The sequence below is a fragment of the Lucilia cuprina genome, chromosome 3 (genome assembly GCF_022045245.1).
Source record: "Lucilia cuprina isolate Lc7/37 chromosome 3, ASM2204524v1, whole genome shotgun sequence".
In the NCBI taxonomy this organism is placed as follows: domain Eukaryota; kingdom Metazoa; phylum Arthropoda; class Insecta; order Diptera; family Calliphoridae; genus Lucilia; species Lucilia cuprina.
The window spans coordinates 64454816-64475559 of NC_060951.1; the positions used below are offsets into that span (position 1 = coordinate 64454816).

At 30.1% G+C, this 20744-nt stretch overlaps 4 protein-coding genes across 6 annotated transcripts; 2 read left to right on the forward strand and 2 right to left on the reverse strand.

Annotated features, from left to right (window-relative positions):
• Window positions 1–2085: 2085 nt before the first annotated feature.
• LOC111674836 (RRP12-like protein) lies at window positions 2086–7316 on the forward strand. Its single transcript, XM_023435501.2, has 12 exons — window positions 2086–2335; window positions 2394–2941; window positions 3008–3124; window positions 3182–4612; window positions 4681–4943; window positions 5007–5141; window positions 5212–5644; window positions 5708–5982; window positions 6047–6222; window positions 6284–6514; window positions 6733–7039; window positions 7102–7316. The coding sequence occupies exons 1-12, from the start codon at window positions 2194–2196 to the stop codon at window positions 7205–7207; spliced, it is 4164 nt and encodes a 1387-aa protein (XP_023291269.2). The 5' UTR covers window positions 2086–2193; the 3' UTR covers window positions 7208–7316.
• A 13-nt stretch (window positions 7317–7329) lies between these two features.
• LOC111674824 (transport and Golgi organization protein 2) lies at window positions 7330–9433 on the reverse strand. Of its 3 annotated transcripts, none has more exons than XM_023435483.2 (5): window positions 9310–9433; window positions 9115–9180; window positions 8775–9056; window positions 8013–8340; window positions 7330–7938 (listed from the first exon to the last, which is right to left on the reverse strand). In XM_023435483.2, exons 3-5 carry the CDS (start codon window positions 9037–9039, stop codon window positions 7485–7487), a joined length of 1047 nt encoding a protein of 348 aa, XP_023291251.2. In that variant the 5' UTR covers window positions 9040–9056; window positions 9115–9180; window positions 9310–9433; the 3' UTR covers window positions 7330–7484. The 3 variants fall into 3 exon arrangements, with proteins under 3 accessions (XP_023291251.2, XP_023291252.2, XP_046802099.1); XM_023435484.2 differs by having other exon boundaries at window positions 8013–8142; window positions 9310–9431; XM_046946143.1 differs by having other exon boundaries at window positions 9273–9325.
• Window positions 9434–10277: 844 nt separating this feature from the next.
• LOC111674818 (transmembrane protein 68) lies at window positions 10278–15012 on the forward strand. The gene is made up of 4 exons (XM_023435476.2): window positions 10278–10955; window positions 11053–11191; window positions 13379–14045; window positions 14104–15012. The coding sequence occupies exons 1-4, from the start codon at window positions 10910–10912 to the stop codon at window positions 14209–14211; spliced, it is 960 nt and encodes a 319-aa protein (XP_023291244.2). The 5' UTR covers window positions 10278–10909; the 3' UTR covers window positions 14212–15012.
• Window positions 15013–15288: 276 nt separating this feature from the next.
• On the reverse strand, window positions 15289–18805 carry LOC111674816 (mannosyl-oligosaccharide glucosidase). Its single transcript, XM_023435474.2, has 2 exons — window positions 17274–18805; window positions 15289–16911 (listed from the first exon to the last, which is right to left on the reverse strand). The coding sequence occupies exons 1-2, from the start codon at window positions 18576–18578 to the stop codon at window positions 15595–15597; spliced, it is 2622 nt and encodes an 873-aa protein (XP_023291242.2). The 5' UTR covers window positions 18579–18805; the 3' UTR covers window positions 15289–15594.
• Between the last annotated feature and the right edge of the window lie 1939 nt (window positions 18806–20744).

Consider the following 20744-nt stretch of genomic DNA (forward strand, 5'->3'; position numbering starts at 1 on the left):
GCATTCTATTGATAATGCCATTAAAGCATGAAGGTTTTTCTTCGATCTTTTACATGTATATTCAAATCAACATATGTATGTATGTAAATACATATACATACATATTACAAATAAACATTTTCAAACCAATTTGTCATGTCCGTAAGTAAATTTTATTGACAAATGGAAAATTATTTTAATTTACCATGAGTATAAAGAAAATAGAAAAAATCGCAAGGAAATTTTTAAATAACCTTCAAAATATGTATTACTAATAATGAAAATATGTTGAATGAAGAACAATTTTGTTTCAAAACTTTCGTAAAAATTAATTTTGAATAATTTTACATTATAAATTTGTTTTGATTTAAAAAGAAAATACATTTTTGATGTAAAATTAAAAATTAAAAAGTGAAGAACGAAAAATTATCTAAGGTAAAATTTTATAACTGCACGAAGTAACTTTGTTCATAAAATGTGCCTATTCTGGAAGCTTTAAAATATTTGACATATATTATTTCTTTTTCGAGATTTTCGCTTTTATTATACAAAAAATTTCAAGTTGACATCTCGAAAAAGAGAACACAGATGTTAAGTCATTATTTCAAATAATTTATAATGGACTTTCAGATGGCATAGAACAGTTTACATATAAAGTTGTCTTGGCGCTGTTATAATTTTATTGATCATTTGTGGACAAATCAAAAAAATATATATATATATATATATAAAATAAATTTGTACCAATAGCAGATTCAGTTTGTATATTGAAAGTGTATAATATAAAAAGGCTATTACAAAAATTGTGTTTTAATATATTTTTAATATTTTAATAAAATAAATCGTAAAAAATAAAAAGTATGTTTTAGATTCGAAAATCTTGACATTGAAAACAATTTTTAAATAATTTTTTTAAAAGACCATTTCCATTTAAAGCACCTTTTTTATTTAGCATTCTATTGATAATGCCATTAAAGCATGAAGGTTTTTCTTCGATCTTTTACATGTATATTCAAATCAACATATGTATGTAAATACATATACATACATATTACAAATAAACATTTTCAAACCAATTTGTCATGTCCGTAAGTAAATTTTATTGACAAATGGAAAATTATTTTAATTTACCATGAGTATAAAGAAAATAGAAAAAATCGCAAGGAAATTTTTAAATAACCTTCAAAATATGTATTACTAATAATGAAAATATGTTGAATGAAGAACAATTTTGTTTCAAAACTTTCGTAAAAATTAATTTTGAATAATTTTACATTATAAATTTGTTTTGATTTAAAAAGAAAATACATTTTTGATGTAAAATTAAAAATTAAAAAGTGAAGAACGAAAAATTATCTAAGGTAAAATTTTATAACTGCACGAAGTAACTTTGTTCATAAAATGTGCCTATTCTGGAAGCTTTAAAATATTTGACATATATTATTTCTTTTTCGAGATTTTCGCTTTTATTATACAAAAAATTTCAAGTTGACATCTCGAAAAAGAGAACACAGATGTTAAGTCATTATTTCAAATAATTTATAATGGACTTTCAGATGGCATAGAACAGTTTACATATAAAGTTGTCTTGGCGCTGTTATAACGTTTAAAAAGTCCAAAAATGGCGTTTTCTTAAATTTTAGGACATCATACCTCAAACCCTAAATGTGATGTGATTTCAATTTTCTATAATATTGAACCTAGAAACATGAAATTAAGCATACAGATCCCTGAAAATGTAAGAACCTATTTAAGTGGACATTTTGAAAGTTTGTTTTTTTGCATATGATATTTTTTAATAGAAAAACCATAAGAAAGCCTTAAAAAATGCTGAAATTTAATGTTATGTTTCATTTATTTTTATTATTGCATTTTATATTAAATTAGTTTTAATTATTATGTGAATTATACATTAGGAATATATAAAAAGATGAAATAGTCATATAAATTGTATGACATACCCGGGTATGATGGGTATTGATAGACAAATCGGTTATTTTAAGAAACATAAACTATAAGTAACGTCTTGATATCAATCCCATGTGAATGTCTTATTGAGGCCCTAACAAAAACAGAGTTGTTCGTTATTTGTTGACATACAAACTGTCAAACTAGCAGCACACATCGCAGAGCTCAGCACGTGTTTTGTTTGTATTTCTAAAAAAAGTTAAAATTTTAATAAAGACCGTATATAATTAAAAAAATAACAAAAAAATGGGTAAATTTCGTTCGAAACTAAAGCGCCATAGCAAGGGGAAAACCTGGAGCAAAGGACATTCCTCTACCTCCAATCCGGAACAAATGAAGCATCGCAACAAAGCAAAGTCGAGATTTTTTCAACCCAATATAAGTTTAGGTAGATAATAACAGATATGAAAAAATAAAACAGAACAATAAGAATGTATTTTTTACAGCTCCTCCTGAAGCCGAACGAAATCCCAATACCCTTACCCTTGAGGCGGTAATGAAACATGAGCAAAGACAGGCATTTAATGCTGAAACCACAACGGTTAATGATGTTGCTGGTAGTTTAAAATCCTTCAGCCTGCATGATGACGATGAGTTAATGTCCGAATCACAAGGTGGCACCTTTAAAACTTTCAAAACTTTCGCTTCCAACTACAGCACCTGCAGTAATATGAGTTTCAAAAAACTTCTCGTTGGCTTTCGTGCCTCCTCGGACTTTCACAAAGAAATGTTGGCTATTCTTACAGCTTTAACAGAAATTATTAAAGAAAGAGGTGGCACTGAATCATCAACAGAGTACTTTATTTTGTTAATGGAACAAATTGAGGCCAGTACCGAGGATAGTGAAATCATTGCTGGTGTTTCACTTTTGTCTATGGGTATTAAGTCTGTACCTGCAGCAGTATTGCGAAAACGTTTTAGCGAAACAGCAGGAACTTTAATGTCGTGTCTACAAAGATTTATGGATTCCAATAATCAGTCGATAATTAAATATGTAAGGGGAAAAAGATGAAATTTTAGAGAAACTTAATTTATGTAGATAATATTTTAATTGCTTTAGGTTATTGGATGTTTATCGGTTTTATTAAGAGCTCAGGATTATATGACCTGGACTTACTCGTCAACATGGCAATATATGGATGCGTTATTATCCTTTACGATACACTCAAAACCCAAGGTTGGAGAAACACTTAAGATAAAAATTTTAAATTTACATAAAAATCATTATTTATAGATACGTAAAGCTGCTCAGCATGCTGTAGTTTCTATTATTCACGGCAGTTCCTTTATGTTGCCTCCAAAACCAGCTGATAACGAAGAGGAGAATGAAACTCCTGTAGACACCAGCAATCAACAACCACAAATAAAGTTTCATCCTGCCGGCAGTCGTGTTACCAAATTCTGTTTAAATCAATTCAAGCCCGAAGTTCTGGCCCAACAACAAACTACTGTACTGCACACATTAGCGTTGCTAAAAGAAACCATTAGTGGTTTTAAGACCGACGATATAAGGACTGTATGCGAACATTTGCTGTCCATTATGACCGCCGCGAATGTTTTGGTAAGAACAAATTGTTTACAAACCATGCATCAGCTTTTTGTATCACGGACCACAAACTTGAATGGCCTGCTATGCGCTAAACTGTTGACAGCTATCCATGAATATCGTCCAGATCGCACAGATTATCGTCAAACATTGGCCTGGTTAACAGTGCTCAAGGAGGGTCACATACATTTGAGTCAATTGGAATTGAATTTATGCATAAATGCTTTACCAAGTTTTGTGGAAATATGCTGCAGCGATTTATGGCTTTCGGATAGAACCGATATTATAGTAGGTGTCTCCAATGCCATTAAAGAATTGTTATATGAATGTGTTAAACCCGCCTGTGCCACACAAGAATTGGCTAATGTATATCGAGTACCCATAACAAAAATATTGTCTTCAGTGCACAAAGTTTTAAGTGCTCCCTTTGGAGAGGTTGCCAAATATGTGGTCTTAACATTCTCCATAATATTCGAAGTATGTGGTACTTACTACAGCAAAGAACTGTCGGCTTCGTTGTTGGAACTGGCAAAACGTTACGATACTCAATCTGCTTTGCGCATACAAATTGAACATGCCATTATTTCGGCTATTAAAGCCATGGGACCCGAAATTGTCTTGAAGTCCATACCTTTAACTAATGCTAAAGGTGAAGTTTTATTGGAGAAATCCTGGTTGTTGCCTTTACTTAGAGAAGGCGCTGCTGGAGCTAGTTTTAAATTCTTTAAAGAGGTGATCTTAGCCTTAGCTTTGGATTGCAATAAAAAATGGCATAAATTTGCCGATGAGAAGCAAGTATCCATGTCCCATACTTACGAACTGCTGTGCTGTCAGTTGTGGGGTTTATTCCCAGGTTTCTGTAGAGCTCCCAAAGATCCTGATAACTTTAAATTAATAGCACCAACTTTGGGTAATGCATTAGATAATAATCCTGAATTTAGGGCTCCCATCTTCGATGGTTTAATTGAATTGATACAAAATGAAGAACAAACTGTTATTCACGAAGCTTTGGGCAAATATGCTAAAAACTTTTTACCCAGATTGTTTAATATTTACACACAAAAACCCAATGGCACTTATGAACAAGATTTACGCAAGAAATCTTTGGAAGTTATTAAGGTAAGTTGGTCTAACTAAACATTTAATATGTTTGTGTAACTTTGCCTAATCGAGTTAAATTGTTATAGTTGTATTTAACAAAAACACCCAATGACATGTTAAAAGAACTCTTTGATACCGCTCACAAACAATTGGAAGGCACTGCTGTGGGCACCTTTGAATATGACTCCATTTTTGACATCACTGCGGCTTTAGTATTATTCCAGACTTGCGAAGTTATACGCAGCTTTTTCGAAACCTACATAGTGCCAGTTTTAATGAAGAGTGAAAAATCAAAATTAGTGACCAAAGATGAACAAAAATTGAAGAAGCAACAGCGCAAAACTTATGAGTAATTATTTTCAAATTAAAAATTTAAATAATGCTTGGTTTATGTATTGGTTTTACTTTTCAGATTATTGCGCGATATTTTAACTTCTGAGGCCGCTTCGTGCAAAAAGTTTACACGCACCAATTTGATAGCTTTGCAAAAGTTACTTTTAGAAGCCTTCTCCACCAGTTGTGCCGTTTGTCAAGCAGCACGTTTAAGGTAAAGTTCAATACACAACTACTTTTTTTGGAAGTTTCTTTAAAAATGTTCAAATTTTTCTTAAAAACAGATGTCTGAAAATTCTTATTGAGAATCGCAAAAACAATTCGATCACCGATAAGATTATTATCAAAACTTTGCCAGAGGCTGTTATAAATTACAAAGAATTTTCCACACGCAAAGAAAATATTTCCGAGGAATTATTAAAATTAATTTTGGACTTGTATCAGGAGGCTGAAAAATTAAATGATTTTGTAGACATTCTGACGGCTGGCTTTGCTGGCGATGAATCTTTGATTACCAATACAATTCTAGCCTTCCGTACAGTGGTACAGAGCCAGGGCAAGAACTTAACTGTTAGCACTTTGGAATTCATAATGGAGCAAATTGCGGTATTTTTAGTGCAAAAATCAAGATCACAAGCTGAAGCTTCGGTGGCATTTTTAATCACTTTCATTAAAGTAATGCCTGCACCTTTGGTGGCCAATCATTTGGAAACTATAGTAAGTTTAAATTTAAAATAATATAAATAATAATTGATTACATTACCTTTTTAATTGTTTTAGATGAAATCTCTTTCGGCCATGGTTAAGGATACCAAACGTTTCTGTCGCATACAAATTGGTTATTTATTAAAGAAACTTTGCAAACGTTTTACTGCCGAAGAATTGATAAGATTTGTTCCCGGTGATGATGAAGTTACTCATCGTAGACTTAAAAAGATACGCAAACAATTGAGACGCGAAAATCGCAAGAAACAATCGGAAGGTAATGCCAAGGACAGTGATGAAGAGGGCTCCGATGAAGAATTTGTGCCTGGCTTGGAAAAGAAAAGTGTTACGTAAGTTTTTCGTTGTGTTTATTTAAACTTTTAAATGTAAAGTTCATTTATTTTGTTTATACAGAATCGATGATATTTTGGCTGATTCTGACTCCGATTTACCGGAAGACATGGACGATGATGATGACCATAATGCAGCTGATAAATCTAAAAACAAAAAACAACGCAATACTTTCATACGTGAAGATCCAGAAGATATTGTTGATTTAGCTGATATTAAATCAATAGGAAATGTTTTAAGTATGTTGTTGTTGTTTTACATGCGATTTTCCATTTGTTTATAACAAAATCGTTGTTTTAGCTAACCGCCCCAACTTGGATGCTGCTAAATCGGGTGGTAAAACAAAATCTAGTGATCCCAATCGTGGCTTCAAAACCGCTGATGATGGTCGTCTTATTATTAGTGATAAAGCCTTGCGTGGCATGGATGATGATGAGGGCGATAGCAGTAGTGATGATGACGATGATGAGGGTGTTGAAATGAATGAGAAAAAGGCTGTTAAACGTGGCATGGAAGATGATTCCAGTGATGGTAAGTTTAGTATTTCCTTGATAACATTTTAAGTGAAACTTTCATAACATCTTTACAAAATATAACAAAAGCATATTTAAAATTTTAACTCCAATAAATGCGAACGAATAAGAAAGAATATGTTAATGTGAAAAAGGACCTATATTTTTCAAAAACTTACCATTGATTTTTTGCATAAAAACTTCTATTGAGTATAAAAATTAATTGCATTTTTACAGATGAAGATGTTGGTGCCATGGCTCCCAGCCGTAAACGTAAAGCAGCTGATGCATTAAGTATGCGTTCGGGTAAAACTTCAGCTTCACGTTATACCACCGGCGGCAAAGGTATTCATAGAAATGTTGGCGCTGCTTCAGATGCAATCTCTATGAAATCGGGTAAATCTGGCTATTCGACTAAATCGGGCAAATCAAATCATACAGGTGGAGAATATACCACTAAGAAAGCTAAGGGTGATATGAAAAAGAAGGGAAAATTAGATCCATATGCTTACATACCATTAAGTAGAAATACTTTAAATAAAAGGTAAGCTATTAAGTTCTTTTAAATAAAATAATTTATATATTTTAATATTTTGCTTATTTTAGAAAACGTGCTAAACATGCGGGAGCATTTAAGAATATAGTTAATGGTGCACGTAAAGGAGCTTTAAAGGGAGTTAAAAGTAAAATGGCTAAAGCCTATAAAAAGTAAATGAATGAAATAGATTTTTAGTTTTTGTTTTTCTCAATTTAAAAAAGAAGTTGTGTATATTTATTGCAAAGAAGTTTTTTATTATGAAAATTTAATTATAATTCAATACATAATAACTTTATGTAAAATATATAACTGTGAAATAAAAAGTTATCAAATCAAAAAAAAACTGAGTTAAAATTATTTAGCTAAATATTATTTTTGGTTTAAATTTGAATTAAAACATGAACACACAATATTAATATCAAGTAAACTATTATAGACAAATAAATTTTATTTAAAATTGCTTCTCAATATGAGTTCTAGACCATTCGCCTTCCGGATTTTCGCTGAGCATAGTTTCCTCAATAAAATGCATTTTATTATTGTTATCTACTAATATAACCGTATGCGTACGACTGCCATAACCAGTTTCGGGTATTAAAACATTTAAAGCGCTTAAATGTTCTCCGTAAATAGGAGCACGACGTTTAAGTTCGGCATCGGGCCAAAATTTCTTCTTACACTTAAGTAGATTCATTAATTTCTCTACGAGTTCATCTTGTTGGGGATTTACTTGCTGTTGAAAATCATCAAGAATTTGCTGAAAGGTATCACGACCATAACAAACCTTTTCGAAGGGCACTGAAGGTAAACTATTGCCAAAACCATAGCATGTATTTTCTTTATAGTGCACTAAACCGGCTGGTACATTGCTACAAAGTGTAACAGCAGCTGGTGTAGAGGGAGAACTGTAAAAAAGTAAAATCTATTAGTTGTCACTTTAACTGTTAAACCAAATTCAAATTAACCCCTGAATACTTGCCCAATTTCAATAGATACAAAGTTAAATGCACTGTATTTACTGCAATCATTCACCAGCTTTTGATTGTAGTTTGTGTTATCAAAGTCTTTGCTATAATTACGAACATAGTCACTAACGATCATGCCTCTTCCTAGTAAAGAGTTATTATTGTGTATGGGAATTGAGGTTGGATTATTCAAGTCAATTGATGTATTAATAGAAATCTTAGCAGTAGTATTTTTAGAAGGAGTATAACCATTTGAGGTTGTCGTTAACAAGGAAGTTTTATTGTTGCAATTGTGATTTTCGTGAAGGTGGTGTTGATGATAGTTTTCAATATGATTCATTACTTGGATTGTTGGTAATGGAAAAATGTACATTGGGTAATATTAGTTGTAAACGTAACCAGGTATAATGAATAAAAATTAAAGCTTGTTTAAATAAATTCAAAATCAAAATGAAACGAAATTTGTTAAATTTTTATGTAAAATTATAAAATTCGAGAAATTATTTACAATTTTAAAGAACAGTAAGAACTTAATTACATAGTTACATTACTTGTTCTAGAATGCATTATTTGGAGCTATATCTAGGAAGTGTGGAGATTCTTTAAAGTGTAAATAATTGATTACATATTCTCATATAAGTTTTTTGTTTCTTTTATTTTACATATTCTAAATTTTTGTTTAATTTTGATATATAATGATAAAACTCGGGAAATTTGAGATAAACTAAAGGAAATTTTCATTCTTATATAATAAAATTAAAGCAAAATTCGCTTACCTTCAGCATTTTTAGGTTTAGGCTCTCCCGTTAGATTTAATAATGCACCCACTTTAATAATGTCATCTTTTCCAGAAATTGCTAACCAAGTACCACCTTCACGACCAGGCTCCAAATCAATGCCACCATAAACATGTTCAGCATCTAACCATTTTCCGGCCTGCTTAGTGTCACGAGCATAAAATTCATCGCGATTAGATGCTAATATTAATTTATAGCACTCCTTATTAGGATTGGAATTAACATAGAAAAATATCACACACATTTTTTAAAGGGACAAGTCTAAAAATGAAAATAAATTTAAGTTTTATCATGTTTGTTTTAAACCATTTAAACTAACCTTTGTTGTTCGTTCTTTTGTTCCAAATAACAGCAGCTTATCTTTCAATCAGTCTTATCTTAATCACTATTATTACAAAAAAAAATAAAGAATGCAAATTTATAATCTGCGTTAAATTTGCTTTGTTTTTGTAAATTTATTTCAACAAATTTTATTACCTTTATTTAACAAAAAAACAAACATTCACGTACTTACCAATGTAATGTGTTTTGTTGTTATTATTTACTAAGTTTTAATGATCATTATTATTGTTTTTGCTGCTGGAGTCCAACAGCTGCTGGAAAAGTATTGCCAAGTTTTAACAATTTCAACTACACTTTTAAAAATAAACTAGCAACACTTTTTTAAATGTCATTTGCTTTTTGCCTTTTGTTCCTTTATATTGCAACTATGTCTTTAATTAGGTGTTTCACAGTTCTACAACAACAACATTTTACATGTATTTTGCTTTTGCATTTGGTTTACGTAAATGTCAAAAACCATATGAACGACGAATTTATTTTATGAAAGTTTTGTGTAAAATTTTTATATTTTATTAAAAAATCAAGATAAAAATATAAAAAATTGTGATAAAAATATATTCTGAATAGAATAATGTTAGTTTCAAACGAAAAATTCTATTGCGAAGATTAATTTGCAAAAATTGCCACCACCAAGATATATTAATTATAAGGCATTTTTTCACCGTTAAAGTTTCTTTACATTTTGTAAATGTAAAACTTTGTTTTCATTTTGTTAATGTCAAACTGGTTTCATTGTGGATATATAAAATTTGTGATTAAAGTGAAGTTACGTGATTAGGGTATATTTTTGTGTTTTTGAGCTTTAACAGTTTAAGCATCAAAAAAATATAAACAGATTCAAATTTATAAACATTTTTTGTTTAATAGAAATTCGCTTCGATTTATTTGTCAGCTGTTTTTGAAATTTTTCCCTGATAGCCAGTAGGCCTGCAAGTGCAGGCGCAATGTCAAACAACATATAAAAAATAGAACGAATTCGCTTGGTATTCTGAATTCGCCGATGACACTACCTTAAAAAATTAATATACCCTGACCACAACCTTGTATAAATACGCCTTGACAACACCACCTTGTATGAACTTGCCTTCAACACCACTTTATATGAATTCGCCTTGGTTTAGTTATTTCGCCAATTATTTGCTCCACCATCAGTTGTTTTTATAAAATCGGCATGTTAGGTTGGGGGCTAAATTTTGATATTCTTTGAGTTTTTACAAAAAAGCTAAAAACTATACAATTTATCATAAAAACAATGCAGTTACATAAAAAACACTAATATAAAAGAAAATAAGTTAATAAATATTAAGTGAAAGTTGTTTTGCAAATTAATTATCATAACCAAAATGATAATAATGATGTTGAACCATTAAAAGTATTACTATATAGATACGTATTTATAAAAAAGAAATGATAGATAAAAATGAAGAATAAAATCTAACAAATTAATATAGAAAAAAACGAAGAACAAAAACAAAACGCCATAAGTATAGAAAAAGCTCCAAGCTAAAAGAACTATCAACAAAAGTAGTTACAGAACCTCATAAAAATCGTGTTAACTTAAAAAAAGCAACAAAGAAAGTAAAAGAAGAATTATCATCAAAGCAACCCGGGTTTTAAAACGACTTATTTTAGCCACCGTAATTATTTAATTATTATGCCAAAAAATAACAAAGAAAGTTAGCGATTTTGAATCAACAACATCATCATTATTAAAAAAAAAGAAGCACTTTGGAGAAAATTAAAATAATAAAAAATAACCCAATTTCTTCAATATGGATTTTATACAAAATTTAACAAAAGGTCTGCAAGAATTTTTGTGTAAGTTTCCACTGATGTTTTTTTTTTTTGCAAAAATGCAAAAAATCAATTCGTAAGCGAAAATGTTTACATTTAATTGTTTTTTGATTTTTTTTAGCCACCTACATTGATTTGGATTATTCTTTGTGGGTTTATCGTTTATTGACCCCACTGATTGCAACATTCCTCTTGCCATTGGTTTTTGTGGCATTAATTTACATATCCTTTTTAATCCTGTTCATCTATAAGTTACACAGGTGGGTAATATTTAATTTTAAGGTGTTTAGCTTAATCTATTCAAAAAGTGTGCAATTGCTAGATGTTAAAAGTTCTTTATAATTAGCTTAATTAATGAACTGCAAGTTTAGAATTGAATTTAAAAAACAATTAAATGTTTTAAATTTATTAAACAAAAACACATTTTTGTTCTTTGAACAAACAAATGCTTCTGAATATTATAAAAATCATATGTTTTAGTATACACCTGTTTACTTAGAAATGTTCTTTAGGTCATTGCCGGTGTTTTTATTTGCTTATTTTATTGTTTTGACCAAAATGACATTTTATACTTTGTTAGGATTTTTTAAATTAATTTATTATTCTATTACTTTTAAAATGTTTTATGAATTAAATTAAATTGTAATTCAACAAGTTAAATAGTTCAAGGTTTAATTTAATGATTAGTGTTTTTTGCATTTAAATAAATTCAAAAAGAAAGATTAAACTAATATAAGATCAATTAGAAAATTCTACAACCATTTCTATAACCAAACGTGGTTTTCTAAAAACTTATCACTGTATCAATCGTGTTTTAGCTTAGTGTTTTATTAAAACCTAAACAAGTTATGATATTGTAAATTTTTCCTTATTTATCTTGCTAATGTTAAGTAAATATTTCAATATAAACAAACTATCGGCTAAAGTGTATATAAATATTTCAATGTAATTTTCATAGATTGTAAATTGGAATTTATATTTTATAATGAGTTGATAGGTAGTTATACAGATACACTAATCGAATAATAAAATACACTTATTTATAAACAGACAAAGTGCGAATATATAATTAGTAATTTGTTTTAACTGTTTTATATGTAGTTGTTTTTAAATTACTTATATGTTATAAATAGTTACAAACATACAATATAAGTAAGATCGATAGATGGATAGATAGATAGATAGATAGATAGATAGATAGATAGATAGATAGATAGATAGATAGATAGATAGATAGATAGATAGATAGATAGATAGATAGATAGATAGATAGATAGATAGATAGATAGATAGATAGATAGATAGATAGATAGATAGATAGATAGATAGATAGATAGATAGATAGATAGATAGATAGATAGATAGATAGATAGATAGATAGATAGATAGATATATAGATATATAGATATATAGATATATAGATATATAGATATATAGATATATAGATAGATAGATAGATAGATAGATAGATAGATAGATAGATAGATAGGAAGGAAGGAAGGACAACCGTACAAATTTCTAACTTTAATACTAATCTCTAACTGCATAATTTAATTGATTTAAAAAAATCATTTTAATATAACAATATACTTATCAAAATTAATATTATCAAAATATTTTTCTGTCTAGTGTGTTTTTATTGTATTCTTTAAAAACAATAAATCAATGACTAAAACTTGATACTAAATTCTTTAATAAAAACAATTGATATCTCGTAGCACTTGTGTTTATTTCGTTTTACTTAATGGGGGGTTTGTTCAAAGAAATTTGTGATAAGAATAATATTAATAATGAAATCATTATATTAACAAATATCGTACGATATAACAATTATAATAGCTAATAATAGAAAAAACCCCATTTTAATGACGTGCCTATAAAATTACACCATTTGCTAAAAAATAATAAATATATGTATCATTAACATATTGTATTATTAATATTAATTATTAATCAACTTCAGTTAAATAAATATCCCAAAAATATTTTTATACCCTACATCATTTTAGTGGGTGGTATATTGGGTTTGTGCTGATTTGTGTTACATACAATAATATTTGTCCTATAAAAGTTTAAAGTATCATCAGTTTAAAGAATCAGTTTCTGAGTCGATTTAGCTATGTCTGTAATCAAACTTCAGGTCGCAATTTCGAAGATAATTCAATAAAATTTGGTCCATTATTTCACCAAGTTTTATACTAGCCTTGATGACCCACAATTTTATTCAACAATAAATGGCTTATGTAAATCTAAGGCAAGGTACAATTCAGCTTAAATGTTTTACTATTAAAACTAAATCACACTTTATTGTCGGTCGGCCTCGCCTAACTGTAATTTCTTACTTGTTTTAAATTTAAATTTTTTAAGTTAAGCTATAGTTTTAGTTGTTAACAAATCCAGTGTATATTTATAAATTCTTTTTTAACACTTTCTATTTTTGTTTACAGAGAAGTGATTTTGCGTTCGGTACGCACAGATCGTGGTTTTTGGAAAGTTGGTCGAAAACTAGTGGCCGCTATATGGGATGCTCATGCTCGCATTTACCATGGCTATGAGGTGATTGGCATGGAAAATATACCACTAGAAGGTCCTGCTCTAATTGTTTACTATCATGGTGCCATACCAATAGACATGTATTACTTAAATTCTCGCATGCTTTTGCAAAGAGATCAATTGATCTACACTATAGGAGATCGTTTTCTCTTTAAACTACCTGGTTGGGGTACTATATCCGAAGCATTCCACATAAGTCCCGGCACAGTACAATCATGTGTTAATATTTTAAAAGATGGCAATCTTTTGGCTATTTCACCGGGTGGTGTTTACGAAGCACAATTTGGCGATAATTACTATGAATTATTGTGGCGTAATCGTGTGGGTTTTGCCAAGGTAGCTTTGGAAGCTAAAGCACCCATAATACCCTGTTTTACACAAAATCTACGTGAGGGCTTCCGACAAGTGGGAATATTTCGTAGATTTTTCCTTAAACTTTATAATGCGGTAAGAATTCCAGTTTATCCCATATATGGCGGTTTTCCGGTGAAATTTCGCACCTATTTGGGTAAACCTATCGAATATGATGGTTCTTTAACACCAGAAGAGTTGCAAGTTAAAGTAAGTTTTATAAAGTTATCTTATGTAAAACAAATACTAATTTTTCTTTTCATTTTAGGTTGCTCAGGCTTTAGAAGTTTTAATAAATAAACATCAACGGATACCAGGCAGTATATTTCATGCCTTATTAGATCGTTTTCCTCCTTTTCGAAATAAAAAAGATTAAATTTTTTTGTTTATTTATAAATTCGTTCAGACATCTCTTTAGCTATATTAAATCTCAGAACTGTGTTAATTTATGTTTTTTTACATTTATTTTTTTTTTTTCATAATTATACTCTTTTTTTTCTATATGCTGCTTTACTGTTGTAAGTAAAAAAACCCTAAAAAATATTTTTTTCTTTTTTATGCATTTTTTTTAATAATACTTTACAAATTTGACAAATATTTTCTGATATCAAATGAGATTTATTTACTTTATTCAGGAAAATAAGCCGAAACATATAGAAGAATTTGTTAAAGCATATTTTACTGTATTATGCGCTTGGAATTTTCTATTTATTTTAAATTATTTTTGTAATTGTACTTAAAATATGTGGTTGTAGTTCCAAACTCTGGGTTTATTTTTATTTACATTTAAGCTTTTAATCGAATTGTGTATTAAGACATACTTTTTACTATTCAATAGGAAAATGAAAACAAAAAGCTGTAAGAAATGTTATTGTTTTCCAAATTATGTAAAATTTTGCATAAAATATGAAAATTAATCTTTACATTTGATATGTAAGAACAAATAATTATTTCATCATTTTTAAAAATAAGAATTTAAAGTAAGTAATTATTAAGTTCGTAATAATTATAATAATACTATTTTAAATATTAAAAAAATGTCATATTGTATTTATATTTTTAAAACTAATAAAAACTTTATGTATTAAATTAAATCATTGCAAAATAATAATCAAATTTGTAGTACTTTATGTATATGGAAAAGCATAAATATATGTATAAAGCATTTATTTGAAAAGTTATTATTTGTTTTCTTCTCTCCTTGCTACCCGATGATCTAAAAACGCTAGTAAAACTAAAATAAGTCAGGGAAAATATTCACTCAAAATAGAATGATCAAAATATGAAGGATTTTAAGGATTAAATCTTGAAACAAACTACAATTGAGTTCTTCATTAACGACTTTCTAATACTTTCTTAAACAATTATTAACCTTATGTTAACAATTATTCCTAAAATTTTCATATCCAATCTAGAGTATTACTAATTATATAAAAATTAAAGAAATGAAGTATTTTTTTACGGGATTTTTGTTTTTTTTATTAATCAATTTAACTACAAAGAACATTATTATAGTTTACGATAGTTTCATTAAAATTAATTAAATAAATTGACTAAATTATGCTTGAAGTATTTTAGTAGTTCGGTTTATGAAGTTTCGTTTCATATTTAAAAACTCCAGTGTTTTTGTTTACATATTTTATTTCAACTTTAAACAAAACGTAATAATTGTTTTTGTATTGTTTATCGTCAATATATAAGTATTTACGTAATAAATTACAATTTCCTAATTTGTAACTTAATTTTTTATTATTATTTTTTAATATTGTTCAGACATGATAAGTACAACTAGAGAACTCCAGCCGGTAAATGGATAACAACCCTTGCCCTGACCACTGGTATCATCATATTGCTCCCATAAGTAGCCGGTGCGTTGGTATTCCTTGAATATGTTATTTATTAAGTTTTCTCTCAATTCGGCATAAATTTCACGGGCCAAAGCGGCATAAGGACCTTCTAACATACCGTAGTGGCGCAAAGCCTTTACAGCCAAATAATTAATATTAATCCAAATGGGACCTCTCCAATATGGAGGATCATGTTCGGTATTACGTTTTAAATACAAGGGAGAGGATTTTGAAAGAGAACGCAAACCATAAGGTGTCCAGAGTTTTTGTGGATCTCTTATGTCAGTCAGTAGTTTACCCAAATAGGGAGATTCATGATCAAGAATCTCCAAAAGGAAGGGGAAGATGTTGACATAGCCAAATGTGGTGTCAACAAATTTATAATCTGGTTGTTTCAAAGTCACTCTCACCATTTCCTGTGGCTGCTGGTGATGCTGATGACCACGTTGCATATTTTTCTGTGTCATTTGTGGTCTTTTAAGTACCACCGAATCGGTGTGCAGGCCCCAATCGGCATAAGTCTCTGTGTAGGGACTTAAGTGTTGTTCATTCAAAACTTCATTGTCCTTTAAATAGGCAGCAGTTTCATAGTACTTGTGATCTTCCTTGCGCAGTATTGTGGACAATTCATACATTACACTAGAGGCAAATGCCATCCAACATCTAATGTCAATATGTCGTTCCTTTTTTGTAGGATGTGAAGCTCTGGGGAAATCGTCTAGACCTGAGGTTAGTGTTTTTGGATTTAATTCACGTTCGGTTGTGGCGTCGCGTCCCCGCCATTGATATGTACCCGCCAAATCTCCTCTTTGTGTAGTATTGTACCATGAAAACCAGGCTTGCAGACGTGGATAAATGCGCTCTAAAGTGTCTAATCTACCTTTTAGAGATAATTCCTGTTTATGATGTTTTAATATTTTCTTTAGTGTTAGCAAAAATGTAGGAGGATTGGCATTGGAATTGTGCTGTATAACAAACTCTGCCGGTACTTTTTCTAAAGCTTCAACGCCCAGTATTTGTTCTCTAGGTATCCAACCCTCTATATTTAACAAATCAAACCAATGACTTATTATATCCAATTCAATGTCAATATCCCATGAGGATATTAGAAGGCCATGGAAACCTTCATCCCAAAGAAAGCCTCGAGGAAAGAAGGAACGTGATGGCACTGCTGTATATAAAGCAGATTTCCAATACGGTACTGGATTAGTAGTGTAAATAGATTGCACCTAAAATCGGGGGCGACAAATTATTTTTTTTAACGATTAATGTCATGGGTTAGAATTTCATAATTTTTGAAATGGTCAAAGAAATATAAAGAAAGCAAGAAATTAAAAATTAAGAAATATCGCATACAACAATTAAACAAAAGAATGCTAAATTTATTTAAAAAAAAATATCGTAAGTAGCGAAGGTTAAGATTTAGTCGCAATGACTTTCAGTTTTAAACGGCATAAAATGATTATTGATAACATAAAAGTATATGTACATATATGTACAACTGTTTTTTTTTAAACTATTAAACAATACATTATAAATGAACAATATTTTATCCTAATTATTATTGTATATAATTATTATTCACACTAACCTTACTGGATCCATAGAAATAACCGATGCCACCCAACATGTTGCTTAACGCATATTTGGCAAATTTGATTTCACCATTTGAGAAACCTTTAGACTTCAAATGGAATGTATCCTCGAAACGTTTATCGAATGCTGCTAAATGAGCTTGCAAAGAATCAGTATATTCGCGGCCCGTAGGAGGTTTAGGTATCAATTCACCAACTGAAAAACCTGAAGTCGATTGATATGTTATGTCCATGGTAAAATCTACTTCGGCGGTAATTTGTATGGCTATAAAATTTGGATCTAAAGCTAAATTTCCATTGTGTGATATCATTTCTCCCGGTAGACCTATATAGCGATGTCCCATCTTATCGGTAAATGCTCTAAAATATGTAAACACGGTTTCTTTAAGTTTACTCAAAGAAGGCGCCACGGTACTCAAGTAGGATTTGTGCAGAATGCGTCCTTTGACAGGATGAAATCTTAATTGAAATTCGCCCAAACCCAATGTTTCACCATAGACTCCTGGTTCGGGACTTTTTTCGTCCGAGACATATTTAATGTGGCCATTGGTACGCTCATCTAATGCCACATACCATATAAGTGATATTGATTTATCCCACGCTCTGCTGGTATTCTTCACCGATATTCTGGCAGTCCAATCTCCGCCAAATTGTTTGCCACTGGGATATTTGACAAACGACGTTTTTAGTTCAAAAGGCAAATCATGAATTTCCTGTACGCCAAATGTACGTCCATCATGATGAGTCCAGCCATATTTATCCAGATTATCTCCCATATCGCACCAATGTCGTATGCCCTTACCGCCATGGCCCAAATTTGAGGGTGTATACCACATTAGACCCATGACTAAAGAATGGGGATCTCGTGTTTTCATACCAAAATAGTTGAGAGGTCTATAAGAACCCCAATAACGCTCGGGATCATCTAAACCGGCACGGGCAACCATTTTTTGATTATCGTACGGTGTATTAACCCGCGTTTCCAAATAGCCCTGATAACCAAAATATACCGCTACTGCCATACAAATACACCCGGCCAAAGTTTTCCATTTGTTTAACACAAACTTCGATTTTTGTTCCTCGAATGTGGCCTTTTTAGGATGAGATGAATGTTTATTTTTCGGCTTATCCATGGCTGCATTCGATGAAGTTGTGCTAGTGGTAGTTGTACTAGCCCTACTGCCGGAACTGTTGTTAGATTTTGTCGACTCAGCATTTTCATTTATTTGTTTGAGGGTTTTTTGTTTTGCAGATTTTTCAGAAGAATTATTGCCTCCTTTATTTTCACGCTGACGTGCCATGTTTTTCTATTACAACAACAAGTTTACATTTAGATTTTTCCTCAAGTTCTAGATAGTTGTACTAAAAGCTAATTGATGTAGCCAGTTATAGGTATTTAAAGGAAAAATCTAGTGAAATTTATTGATATTTATTTAATTTTGTAATATACAAAACAGGTTTAAATTTTATTTTGTTATTTATGCATTATCGTATTTTCGCAAATTTTTCTAATTTTGCAAACACCAAAAAACGCTAAAAAATTTTTGTCAACTATGCTTCTTCTTGAAAAATGTCATCCACTTTGAACAGGTATTACCAACAGTAAACAAACACTCATATGTATTCAAGTTGGCAAAGCGTTATTATACGAGTGTAGATGCGAAATTTAAGTTTTTAAACATAATGGTAATTGAAGTGGAAAAATGTATTCACTAATATTGCAAAATATTAAGGTTTTAATAATTAACTCAAATATTGAATAGCCCATTCAGATCCGAGAAACTCCGCAAAAAGTTTCCTTGTGTAGACCTGCACTTAACTGTACACGAACTCTAATTTGCAAAAAATGTCAAGTTTTTGTTTATAAACAAAGATTAATAATACCAAGATATATTAATTATAAGGTAGAGTCGTCGGTGAATTCAGAAATACGGAGCGAATTTATTTTTTATATATGACGTTTGACAGTGTGCCTACACTTCAAATTTCCATACAAAATCTATTTTATAAACCGTTTATAAAATAAAAATTTTGTTTGTTAATAAGGGGGTAGGTGCGGTTTGAGATAAATATAATTTGAATAATTTAATTTTTTTACTAATCCTAGTATAGTAACAGCTTGTTTAAATATTTCCCTATTCTGCATTTTGATTACGTTTAAGCATTCAGTTACGCAACGATCGAAAAAAGGTATTTCAACAAAAAACTGAATCGTAAGAAAAAGAAGAAGCAATTCCATGTTGTTTCAATGCTTTACGAATGTGTGTATTATGCGTTACGATCGTACCTACGTTTTTATACCCTACACCACTATAGTGGGGAGGGTATTATACGTTTGTGCTGATGTTTGTAACATACAAAAATATTGGTCCAATACCCACCTTAAAGTATACCGATCGATTCAGAATCATTTTTTGAGTCGATTAAGACATGTCCGTCCGTCCGTCTGTCCGGCTGTCCATGTAAACCTTGTGCGCAAGGTACAGGCCGCAATTTTCAAGATAATTTGATGAAATTTGGACCAAGCATGTTTTTTGGCACAAGGACGAAGCCTATTGAAAATGGTTGAAATCGGTCCATTATTTCACCTAGCCCCCATACAACCGTACCTCCCGATTTGAACTTTTTATGCTATAATTACGTCAAATATTCTGCTATCTCTCTAAAAATTGGCACAAATAAGTTTTATATAAGTATAAATGATACTGCAGATTTTCGTAAGGATCGGCCTATATTTGACCCTAGCCCCCATACAAACCCCCCTTCAAAAAATGACTTAAACGTCTAAAATTGACTTGTAACCATTTGTATCGCAATGAAACTCAACAATACTAACTGTTATTTAGAAATATATCCTTTTCCCAAATTTACCGAGGATCGGCCCATATTTGACCTATATAAAGCCTTATTTAGAAATTTTAGTTTTTTATCAATAAATTGCTTAAATATTTTGGAATTATGGTAATATTCAACATAAAAGTTTCTTTACAAAAATAAAAATTTTATAAAAAGTAAAAATTTTAAAAATATACTCATGGTGTAGGGTATTATATGGTCGCCATGCCCGACTATACTTTCCTACTTGTTGTAAGTTGTTTTGTTTATGTGGCGGAGAGTCGGATCGAAATGCAGAATACCAAACGGAGAAAATTTCGATTCGAATTAAAATCTAGAATAGGGGCCATTATTTTTTTTAAGATTTCCATGAATATTGCATTTGTTAAAAATTATATAGAGTTAAAAAAAATATTCGATTGATTCTTAAAATTATTTATTCTGTAATTTATTTCCAATCCCACTTTATTCTACACTTCAATTTGAATTGAAATTTTCTACTTTTGGTAACTTTGGTCTTAAATAAATACAAATGCGTTATGTTTTTTAATAAGTTTTTATTTTCAATTCAATTAATCCAAGTTTTATGTATGTATATGTTTTTGTAAGTGTACCAATTTATTTTCTTTACT